General features: G+C 38.5%; 1 protein-coding gene across 3 annotated transcripts in view; it reads right to left on the bottom strand.

Annotated features, from left to right (window-relative positions):
- The window catches only part of pcsk5b (proprotein convertase subtilisin/kexin type 5b), a 65738-nt gene extending 54791 nt beyond the window's left edge, over positions 1-10947 (bottom strand). Inside the window, exons 1-5 of one of the 3 annotated variants that reach the window (XM_084388440.1) lie at positions 10304-10947; positions 8522-8626; positions 7243-7386; positions 2750-2893; positions 2017-2093 (exon numbers count right to left, since the gene is read on the bottom strand). In XM_084388440.1, the coding sequence (XP_084244566.1) occupies positions 2017-2093; positions 2750-2893; positions 7243-7386; positions 8522-8626; positions 10304-10474 (641 nt within the window). In that variant the 5' untranslated portion in view covers positions 10475-10947. The remainder of the gene's footprint in view (positions 1-2016; positions 2094-2749; positions 2894-7242; positions 7387-8521; positions 8627-10303) is intronic. The other 2 variants (XM_084388439.1, XM_084388438.1) reach the window with 2 other exon arrangements.
- Between the last annotated feature and the right edge of the window lie 1668 nt (positions 10948-12615).

Here is a 12615-nt window from a genome sequence, read left to right as displayed (position 1 = left end):
GAATATGTCAAATATAGCAAGGAGACATTTTAATTGTTTACTAATAAACAAGTGTTTTCTGTGTCAGTGTCGGCTGCAAAGATGAAGTTGACGATGCTGACTCGTGATCTTCGCAGTAGTGAACGCGCCAGAGAGAAATGCACATTTCATCCGGATAACATAAGCAGAGAACAGTCTGTTTTCTTTCGTTTTGAATTGTTCTGTTTAAAAGTACACATTTCAAGCTTTCTATAGATATGTCTCAGGTCTGTGAGGTAAGTAGGCTACCTTATACGCTGAGTTTCGGTTCATTTATGAGACGAGCTCCAGTTCACGCGCCGGCGCCTTCGTGTCGTGATTATCTATTTTCTACTATATTTACTTCTATTATTAAATCCAGGCAATTGGTTGATGAAACATTGATTAAAATTAAGATTACAATTAATACAAAACGAAATTAAATTAAAATTTTGTGCTTTCTGTTTGAGGTCTCTGTGAAAGTTTTAAAGCAGTCTTTTAGTGCCGCTTTCAGAGCGCTCACGTCCGTACCGGAGAACTGTCCCATCCGTAACATTGTTTTTTGTGAAATAAATTTAGAAATAAATGCGACTTATAGTCCAGTGCGACTTATATATGTTTTTTTCCTCTTCATGACGCATTTTTTGACTGACTTATACTCCGGAGCGACTTATAGTCCGGAAAATATGGTAAACATCCATATTATAACAATTATTGCAAATCAATAGGCCTAAATTAAAACACAGTCCAGTCTTCTTTCCAATATTGCTTTTAACGAAAACCAAATAAAAATACCTGAATCAATTAAATAAAAAATACACATACACACACACGCACGCACACACACACACACAGTGCGAATAGGAACAGTGTGGCAAGTGGCAACAAATCTAGTCAAGATTTTTCGCCAGAAAAAACAGCATGTTTACTTTGTCCGGCTTTAACAGGGCAGGACCGTGAAATATTAAATAATATATAATATTTAATCCTTGTCTCCTATATAAGTGCATTGCATTTTTTTTTTTAATGACGGTATCGAAACTGATACCGTTGCTATTTTTAAGACCCCACGGTATACCATATTACCGTATTACCGCCCAAGCCTAACATTCAGTCAAATTTATATCTTCCATTTCTAATGTAAAAAATGTAATTTGCATCTTACTGGCCTGGTTCCATAGACAGAGCTTAGGTTAAGCCAGGACTAGGCCTTAGTTCAATTAGGACATTTAAGTAGCTTTTATAAACTCAAACAGATCAACATAAAGAAGTAAGTTATAAAAGAAGTTACTACTCCAGTAATTTGCGACAATACGGTTATGGGAAAGTCATGACTAGCTAGTTGATTTCTTTAATAATGAACCGTACTATGGTATAAGAAGCGAGTTTTGTCGTTATTCGGGAAGCGCCACCCAGAACGGTATTCTATCATCAGTTGCAGACTCTGGAGCTCCAAGCAGAAACAGCAACACCACAGAGGACTAGAGCCCAGGCCAAGCTTTCTGTCTGAACGGTCCAAAAAAGCTGTAGAGCCATCTGGCACAGGCTCACACACACTGGTAGAGTGAGTGGCAGCCACAAAAACACATGGGGGTCTCCACCCACTCACCAAACACACCCATATATACATGCAACAAACCAAATATCAACATTCACCAAACACCTTAAAATACACACTGATCTTGAGCCAACATTTCCACTCACGCACATTATCTCTCAAGAATGCTAATTGCAAAAATCACTTTTCGCCAAACACACTTACTTGCACACACAAGCCAAGCGCCATATTTACTCATACACCTATGAAACCCTTAGGCACACAAAAAGCAAACTCCAAAAACCCACACTCACCAAACAAACTCGCCAAACACTCTTACTAGCGCACAGATCAGAAGCCAAATACCCACATTCGCACACACCACAGAGAGGGACTGTACAAACAAAGCCTTTCCAGGGATTTAATGACCTGAAATGCACAAAGTATTGAGCGTGTGCATGTGTAATGAACGTCACTCTTACTTGTTCTCATTACTGGCATCATATCGGGGCATGGGATCCATGTCATTACCGTTCACGTCATAACTGGCCTCATTATCCTACAAACAGATCAAAAGCAACAAAAAGACACATGAGAACATATTCAAATGTGGATTTGTCCGTCCATTACGTTCATGCACCAGTTAGGACACACAAAACATGCTAAAATTTAACAAAAAAACATAATTTTTGGACTTTACAGAGTAAATGGGACATGTACTTCTAGGACAGAGCTTATATAAACAGCAAAAACAACAGTCATAATACAAACAGACTCAATGGGGAAAAATCCAATAGTTCAGATGAGCCGAGAGAAACATTAATTAAAAAAATGATTGTGATTTTTTTTTTTTATATGGAGAAGTATCAATAAAAATATCTCTATGAAATTAAAATGGATTGTTTACGTCAAAACCGTAACCAAGGCGTTCACACAGAACATATTTTCAAAATTGCCTTAAAAATGCTATTCACAAAACTATTTTTATTTCCAAGATTATATTCTAACTGGCTGAATTAAACACATATGTAATGAGGTCATGGGACAACAATTTAGAATGTTTTAATATTTAATATTTGTTTTATATATGTTTTAATATTTCCACTTTCAACTGTTACTATTAGGAAAAAATAGCAACCACTATTCAGTATGCAGAGTATGCAATATGCAAGAATTCCATTCAGAACAGCCGTACATACACAGAGATACACTTACATAGTTCTGTATGAGATCTGGGTGGTTCCTCTCAATGCCGTCATCCAGAATGGTAACCACCACATCCTTCCCAGTGTAGCCTCTCTTCCATGCGCCCACGATATTCATGTCAGATTGACAGTTATGGATGTTATCATTACAGTGCTGCATAGACACAGATAAATAAGGACGTGAAATTTTTAATTAGGTGAGCTGAGGAGGTGCATAGTGTATGCTTACACTAACGTTTTTTTTAAAGAAATGAATACTTTTTTTCAGCAAGGATGCAACAAAGGTAACAGTAAAGACATTTATAATGTTACAAAAGATTTCCGTTTCAAATAAATGCTGTTCTTTTGAAAGCATCCTGACAAAAAATGCATCACGGTTTCCACAAAAAAAAAAAAAAAAAAAAATTAAGCAGCACAACTGTTATTGATAATAATAAGAAAATGTTTGTTGAGCACTAAATCAGCATATTAGAATGGTTTCTGAAGGGTCATGTGACACTGAAGACTGGAGTAATGATGCTGAAAATTCAGCTTTGCAATCACAGGAATAAATTACATTTTAAAATATACAAATAAATGCAGCCTTGGTAAGCATAAGAGAATTTATAATAAAGATTAAAAACCTCAAACTTTTTGAACTAGAGTATAGAAAGTGTTTTTGGAGGATTGCCTTAATTTAGTGCTAGCGTTTGCAAATATAAATTAAGTATGAGGCTTTTCAATATTATTATAGATTTTTTTTTTAAAGCACAGGGTGGATTCAAACCCATGTGTCTGAAGCATGCATGCTAAATACAATGTCACAGCCGGAATAAAATCCTGGCTATTTTTGGAAAATCAAGCATGTGGTTACCAAGCATGTGGTAAAAAGCAAACATTATTTTTAAAACGCATCTTTGTAAATTACTGCATCTTTTCCTTGCGTATCTCAGACACTGTAATTACATGCGTCACATGGAACCAAATGTACACTTTCATTGGGCCTAGAGTTGGAATTAGACCCCATACTGGAAAGTCAAATTTATTTGCTCCCAAAGTACAACTTGCAGGTCAACAAGAGAAACCCGAGCCAAATGGATGCATTCAGGTCAAAGTATTAATGTTATCTGAGCCATATTAACCATTGACAGAGCTGTAACAAACCCATTAGAGAACAAACGCTTAGTTCACTCTCGCCGTTTCGGTCTAAGCTATAAATATGATCGTAGAGAGAAAGTGATGACAACAGATGCAATGTGTGTACGCATCAAGGTTTCGGTAGCAGCCAAAGTGCAACCTTTGGTACATTCTGGTAAATCTAAATGGCTGTTTATCATGCAAAAAACAAGGATTTCTTCACATTCCTTATGTGCAAACCCCTGACTCTCGTGAGCGGAGGAACAGGACAGCTAATAAAGGGTTAGTTCACCCAAAAATTCTGTAATTAATTACTCACCCTCATGTCGTTCCAAACCAGTAAGACTTTCGTTCATCTTCGGAACCCAAATAAAGATCTTTTTGATGAAATCTGAGAGCTTTCTGTCCCTCCATGGATCGTTATGCAACTACATTTTGGTCGCTTCAAAAAGTTCATAAAGAGATCGTAAAACTAATCCATATGAATTGAGTGGTTTAGTTAAAAATTTCTGAAGAGACTCTGTCGCTTTATATGATGAACAGATTGGAATTAGGCTTTTCTGCTTGATGCGGCGAGAACAAACCTCTTGCGAAAGCTATGTTGCGTAACATGAGAATGAACCTCGTTGGTTCTTGAGGAAGCTCTAACGTGCTGCGTAACATGAGAATGAACCTCATTGGTTCTTGAGGAAGCTCAAACGTGCTGCGTAATACGAGAATGAACCTCATTGGTTCTTGCTGAAGCTCAAACGTGCTGCATAACACGAGAATGAACCTCATTGGTTCTTGCTGAAGCTCAAACGTGCTGCGTAACACGAGAATGAACCTCATTGGTTCTTGAGGAAGCTCAAACGTGCTGCGTAACACGAGAATAAACCTTATTGGTTCTTGTGGAAGCTCAAACGTGCTGCGTAACACGAGAATGAACCTCATTGGTTCTTGAGGAAGCTCAAACGTGCTGCGTAACACGAGAATAAACCTTATTGGTTCTTGTGGAAGCTCAAACGTGCTGCGTAACACGAGAATGAACCTCATTGGTTCTTGTGGAAGCTCAAACGTGCTGCGTAACACGAGAATAAACCTTATTGGTTCTTGTGGAAGCTCAAACGTGCTGCGTAACACGAGAATGAACCTCATTGGTTCTTGTGGAAGCTCAAACATGCTGCGTAACACGAGATTGAACCTCATTGGTTCTTGAGGAAGCTCAAACGTGCTGCGTAACACGAGAATGAACCTCATTGGTTCTTGAGGAAGCTCAAACGTGCTGCGTAACACGAGAATAAACCTTATTGGTTCTTGTGGAAGCTCAAACGTGCTGCGTAACACGAGAATGAACCTCATTGGTTCTTGAGGAAGCTCAAACGTGCTGCGTAACACGAGAATAAACCTTATTGGTTCTTGTGGAAGCTCAAACGTGCTGCGTAACACGAGAATGAACCTCATTGGTTCTTGTGGAAGCTCAAACATGCTGCGTAACACGAGATTGAACCTCATTGGTTCTTGAGGAAGCTCAAACGTGCTGCGTAACACGAGAATGAACCTCATTGGTTCTTGAGGAAGCTCAAACGTGCTGCGTAACACGAGAATAAACCTTATTGGTTCTTGTGGAAGCTCAAACGTGCTGCGTAACACGAGAATGAACCTCATTGGTTCTTGAGGAAGCTCAAACGTGCTGCGTAACACGAGAATAAACCTTATTGGTTCTTGTGGAAGCTCAAACGTGCTGCGTAACACGAGAATGAACCTCATTGGTTCTTGTGGAAGCTCAAACATGCTGCGTAACACGAGATTGAACCTCATTGGTTCTTGAGGAAGCTCAAACGTGCTATATAACACAAGAATGAACCTCATTGGTTCTTGAGGAAGCTCAAACGTGCTGCATAACACGAGAATGAACCTCATTGGTTCTTGCTGAAGCTCAAACGTGCTGCGTAACACGAGAATGAACCTCATTGGTTCTTGCTGAAGCTCAAACGTGCTGCGTAACACGAGAATGAACCTCACTGGTTCTTGCTGAAGCTCAAACGTGCTGAGAATGAACCTCATTGGTTCTTGCTGAATCTCAAACGTGTTGCGTAACACGAGAATGAACCTCATTGGTTCTTGCTGAAGCTCAAACGGGCTGCGTAACACGAGAATGAACCTCATTGGTTCTTGCTGAAGCTCAAACGTGCTGCGTAACACGAGAATGAACCTCATTGGTTCTTGCTGAAGCTCAAACGTGCTGCGTAACACGAGAATGAACCTCATTGGTTCTCGCACGACATGCTTAAGCTTCCATTTATCACAACTGATGTGTTTAGTATGTGAAAACAAGCCTAAATTCAATCTGTTTATCATATAAAGCGATCGAGTCTCTTCAGAAATTTTGGACTAAACCACTCAATTCATATGGACTAGTTTTACGAAATTATAGTTGCGTAGCAGTCAACAGAAGGACAGAAAGGTCTCAGATTTCATCAAAAATATCTTCATCTGTGTTCTAAAAAAGAACGAAAGTCTTTGGACTTTGGACGTGTTTGGAATGACATGATTTTTGGGTGAACTATCCCTTTAAAACAAGAGCCTGTTTATACAATTACCTCACAGAAATTGTCTCAGCTAGGAGTTATGTTAGAGCTTACACTGAAAAGTTCAATGTATCTCTCTGGGTGGTTTTCACATGTAGAAACTCGGCTAATCTGGTGTGACAGGCATCGTTTCCTTTGAACGTTCAAACTGACAAATTAGTTTTAGTTAAAAACACCAAAGGTTTACAACCTGCCATTACGATTTAGGTAAAAGACGTCTTCAGCAACAGAAGATTGGCTTGGTTTGGCCCTTAACTAAACACAACATTGTTTTTAATGAAAGCATTCGCAACACATTTGAGTTCTGTAATGGGCAGTATTGCGGACTTCAACAGAATATTCAGCAGCAAATAACATAGGACGTGACTTGAATTTATCCATCAGGATTTTAAGTTCTATGCTTTGACTGGACAATAATATCATAATATAATAGTCTTCATCCCAAAGTTTTGTACTCAAAGAGTTTTACCTTGCTGCTATTAGAAGGAATCATATGCATTGTAAAATAAGCTTCACAAATAAATTGTACAGAATAAAATCCCCTGTCCCTGTGCCTTTCTTACATCAGCAGAAAAGAAAAGCTAAGGCAATTTTTTTTTTCTACAATTTTAATGAATAACATTTTTCCTTTCAGAATGAGATGTACTTGATGAATCATTCACTGTAAGACCTTGGTTAAGCACCTGACTTGAACAATTATTTTGCAGTAGACTGGGAAATGATACAAACCATGACAATGATCAAGACTTCGCCAGTGTTTTTCAACCTTACCAATTCACAAGAATGATTTACAACACTTTGAGATGAGAATACTCACTATGTACCACATACTGCTCCATTTAGCATCATTGAAGTAAATCGAGTTGGACTGGACCATACTGGATTGTACAGGACCAGGATATGAGGGTTTATAATCTCGCTTTATTCTCCTCTTCACGACCTGCTGTTGCACCCATTCCACCTGAGAATAATGGGAAGAAATCCTTTAGGAACTGACAAACACCATCATCTTTTCACAACATCCCCTCTCTGTAACAGTCTTCTGATTAGATGAAAGACACTGGAATACAATAATGAGAAACATCCTATATATAGTAGTAACATATAGGTTATGTTTTTTGGCTTTGAAGTAATGAGAATGTTTGAGGCAAATAGGATTACAAAACCAGTCACAAGTAGCACGGGTATATTTGTGGCAATAGCCAACAATACATTGTATGGGTCAAAATGATAAATTTTTCTTTTCTGCTATGATAAAATGATATAAAATCATTAGGATATTAAGTAAAGATCATGTTCCATGAAGATATTTTGTAAATTTCCTACCGTAAATATATAAAACTTTTATTTTTGTGAGTGAATGCAGCACAATCGCAAACATAAATGGACAACTTTAAAGGCGATTTTCTCAATATTTCGATTTTTTTTTTGCACTCTCAGATTCCAGATTTCCAAATAGTTGTATCTCGGCCAAATATTTTCCTATCCTAACAATTAGGATTATTATTATACAATTAGCTTATTTTGTCAGCTTTCAGATGATGTATAAATCTCAGTTTCAAAAAACTGACCCATGTGACTGGTTTTGTGGTCCAGGGTCACAAATGGTTTTTGAAATCAGTGACGTCAAACCTGAAGAGACATGTCTTGACACACCATATTTCAATGAATACACAAATGTGAATGAGATTTGAAATCTACAAGGCAGATTTTTTTTGCAATTTTTGGTCCATTCTTGAACCCCTGGTCACAATTCACTTTCATTTAATGGAAAAGAGCAGCATGGACAAACGGCTAGGTATCTCCTTTTGTGTTCCACAGCACTGTGTTCAAAACAGATTACAATTTACATTTTTGGATAAAACGCGATACAAACCAACAGCGTGAGGTTTGCAATGTGTTAAACCAACTCTCCTTTTCAAGATTATTGACGAATACACCAAGCGTTGTTTATGAGCAGAACCATTTAGTCGCTTTGCATTGTTGAGCAACAGTTGATTGGAATACACTGAGTTCTAGTCATAGATGAGGAAGATCAGGAGTCCATATAGACCATAGAACACACAGGTGTGGGGTTGTCATAGTGACAGCCTGACCTTTGGCTCCATGGAGATGAAACTGTGTGAGCCTCTGCTGAAAAGCGTCGACCTTTTTATCGTCCGGCTGTGGAAGAAATGGTAGTAGTCCTTCAGATCACCAATCTACAGGAACAACACAAAACTGCCATTTTAGCGCATAGCAAATAAAGAAGCATTACATAAAAACTCCAATATATCACAAAATATCAGGTTGCGAAGCAAGAACCCAAACACGCTGCTATACTTAGTAACTAAAAAGAGCAAATCGGGGCAGGTACATCTAATATGTAACAATATCGGTATGAATAAAAGGCAAGAGCTACAGCAATATTCACCACAGACATGTTGAAACTGGCTTATGTCATTAATTATTTAGAATGTCATTGACTGAAAGATTGGTTACTCAAGAGGCTGTATCACTTTCCACTGAACAGATTCATTTGACAAGTGTGAAAACACCAGGCAGCCATGACACATTCTCCACAGACTACTGTACTCTACAGGGATACATAAGTCTGCCATAAAAAAACAATGAGTCTTGAAGCCAATGATAAAAGCCTTGCCAGTTTACAGTCAGTCAAATGGGCTTATAAAGCAATTGCTTCAAAATTAACTTGATGTAGGGCAAACTTCTGAGTTCATAAATAGCATCTTATACTTTCTTTTATTTCACAAACACATAGGGGCTACAACTGGCTCCAAAGGCAAACTCGCATTCCAGGATCCTATAGCAGATTCCCACAGGAGGGCATGATGAGTCTGATGAGTTGCAAAGTTCAGGAGTGTTTAAGCTTTCATAAGTAGTTACTTTGGATGTGACAACCTCGCATTTGAGGAAGGAACTCTTAGCTGGCACAATAAGCACTGATGAACGATAAGATAGCACATTGTGAAATCAGAGATTGAACGCGGTTGCTGTGAAATCTCTAGATGCATGGCAGATCTGAGATCTGGCATACAGGCTTGTTGCATTAAAGAGCAAAGTTTAAGACTCCACCATAAACTTGCATTAACCTATTATTTATTTAAATGCACCAAGCCTTTTTTTTTTTACCATCAAAGTACTAACTGGATAACGAAACGTATTATTAAACTAAATTGTTATGAAGACTTTTTCTTGCTTCCCGGAAAGAAGATGAAGCTGGATTGAGGCCAAGGCATTTTATGCCACATAATGCAGTTCTTGACTTCAACTAAACTTGGCTTGACAAGTTAAAAACCAGACCTGACTGTAAACAGCTGAATTATGTATACATTTAGCTACCAAGTATTTCACTTTATTAAAACATATGAAAGGTTTAAGGTGTAACACTTTTAGCCTTTGTAACATTTTCAGCATGTTACAGTGAATGTTAGGCTACATGTCATGAAGCTGCATGTCATGCATTGAGTTCCTAACTTATTGTTTTAAAATACAGAAGTACACCTAAAAATGATACAAGATAGTAAATCCAAGCAGTAAAGTTTCAAAAACACCTGTTGTTGTTGGGAGTCAGTCAGTAGAGACCTGTTTGTTCACTGGATTTTACTCTGAAAACTGGGTATTATTGGGCTAAAAACTAGTCTTCATGCACATCCATGAAGGTTAAAATCTATAAAACATAAATTCAGCCTTCTCAACTATCACAACACAACATGTAAAACTCTGTGAAACTTGTGTAAAGGCTTCCAGCCTTGACGTGTGAACTTCAATCAAAGCGATAAGACACTTGAACTGATGGGAAACAGCATTGGACAGCAAATATGATGAAATAACACACGTGAGATGCTTCAAAACATCTTTGTGCAGGACACACGTACCTGGCCCAGGTTTCTATACCCATATTTATTGGCGATATGCTCTGCTTGCTGAGGTCCGCCGGCTATCCGAACAGCCCAGTGGTTGGTGTAAATCCGAGCTTTGCACGGAGAAGACGAGAAAAAAACCAAGCACAGCGAAACCAAGACGCACGGGAGGCTGTTCAAAACCATCTTTCGCCCTCTCTCTCTCGCCTCGACTCTCCCCAGCACCCCCGGTTCAGGAAAACAACCAAACTTCGTCTCGTCGTTCAGTGGGGATTCTCATAGAAGTGTCGCTTGAGCTCCACATATACTCAACAGAGGCTGAGCGCAGGATTTAAACTGGATACGAGCCTCCGAACGCTTCAGCCTGCAGCGCATCGGCCGCACACACTCCGACGCCACGGAGAGAGAGAGAGACACAAGAGTCTGTTTGCACAGCTTTGGCTTGATTTGTTCTCTCTAGACAGTGCCGTTACTTCTGCCTTTTTTTGTAAAGTGGAGATATGGTTCTAGCGCCTCCCTCAAATAACTACAGAGAGAGTCGGGAGAGTACGGACAACGAGCCGTGTGGGGTTACCGTGGCTCCGCAGGGTCTTAAAGACACACCGCGTTCCATCAGCACAGATCCGTCTGCGTTGTGACATTTATTCCCAGATACCTCTGCTCTGTGAAGAAGATGATGACAAATTATACAGTTTTGGTTTGTCTGTATATTTATGGCCAGAAATGTAGTTTTATGACAAGTATTACATTTATTAGTTTGTTCCAGTCTTCAAATTTGATTGGCCATGGACTGGGGTGCTTAAATTTAATATAACAGCACTGGGGTTGTTTCACTATTGATTCACAAATTCTGCGTCCCAATTCAGAGGCTGCATCCTTCGAAAGGCACATTTGAAGGCCACATTTGAACTGCGTCAAATAGCACGTAAATCTCAGAGATGTCTAATTGATGTGCGCGTTTACATCTGGAAGACGTAGCCTATTTTTAAGAATGTTTAATGCTCACCTGCAATACCTCTCTAGGACGTTTCCTGTCAGACGTTAAATAGACAAAGAATAGAACTCGCCTTCCAACCAAAATTGGGCTGTCCCAATTCAAACGCTGCATCCTTCGAAGGACTCAGACTTAGGCCACTTTATTTCTGTATAAAGAGTATAAACTATAAAACCGCATCTTAGTAAGATATAAGTGAACATCTGAACCGCTGTAAAGTTTTTTTTTTTTTTTTTAGCCCAATACTTGCATTTAAAAGTGTAATTCGGCAATTTCTCTAAAAAAAAATCCTGTCGTCACTGGCGCGCAATGAATTCTGGGATAGGCAAGGCTGCGAAAGATCCATCTGTTGTATATCCTTTATTTAACGGGAAACGAAGGACGCATTTTGAGGCCGGATTTGCAAGATGTCTGCAAGATGTCTATTAAAGAGCGCTTCATCTGGAAAGCATCTGCTGTGTACAAACATCTTAAAGACACTAAAGTCTTCAAGCGATTTAAAGCGGTTCAAATGTTGACTTATATCTTACTAAGATGCGGTGATATAGTTTATACTCTTTATTATACACAGAAATAAAGTGGCCTTTGAAGTCTGAGTCCTTCGAAGGATGCAGCCTCTCACCATTGTGCAGAAAACCCGGAGTAGGAAAACACGGAATGATTACAGAATGCTTTGCTGCTTTTGTTTTCACTCCATTTTGTAAGGCCCATTTGCACCAAGGACAATAATTTCTGTAATACAATTGTCTATAATGTCGATAATGACTATAACTATAAAGTTTTGATAATCACTCTAATTAATTCTATGACAATAGGGAAGTCCACACCACAACTATAACAATAACCAGGAACAATAATGTTGGAATCACTTTAAAGAGCTCAAGGATTTAAAATGGCAAAAGACGTATCTTGCAGTACATGCTTAAAATAAACAGAATATTATCGTCTGTTGGTGTGGATAACGATAACGACAGAGGAACGATATAGTTGGAAACACATTCAGGACGATTTTTTCCAACTGATGAACAATAAAAACATTGACAGCCAATCAGAATCTTTCCTGCTTTAAAGCATTTAAAATGACAAAAGACAACATGCTTTAAATCAACAGAATCATATGGAAGCTTGTTTCCTTCACAGAATAAAACATTTAAAAAGATAATTGCGACTTTTTATCTCGCAATTCTGACTTTTTTTTTCTCAGAATTGCAAGATATAAACTCACAATCTGCGTTATAAAGTCAGAATTGTGAGATATAAACTCGACTTTTTTTCTTGCAATTGCAACTTTATTTCACGCAATTTTGACTTTAACATGCAATTGCGAGTTTAT

Source organism: Rutilus rutilus, assembly GCF_951802725.1.
Source record: "Rutilus rutilus genome assembly, chromosome: 19".
NCBI classification, from domain to species: Eukaryota; Metazoa; Chordata; class Actinopteri; order Cypriniformes; family Leuciscidae; genus Rutilus; species Rutilus rutilus.
The sequence above is the reverse complement of the archived record's forward strand: the minus strand, read 5'-3'. Positions and strand labels throughout refer to the sequence as shown.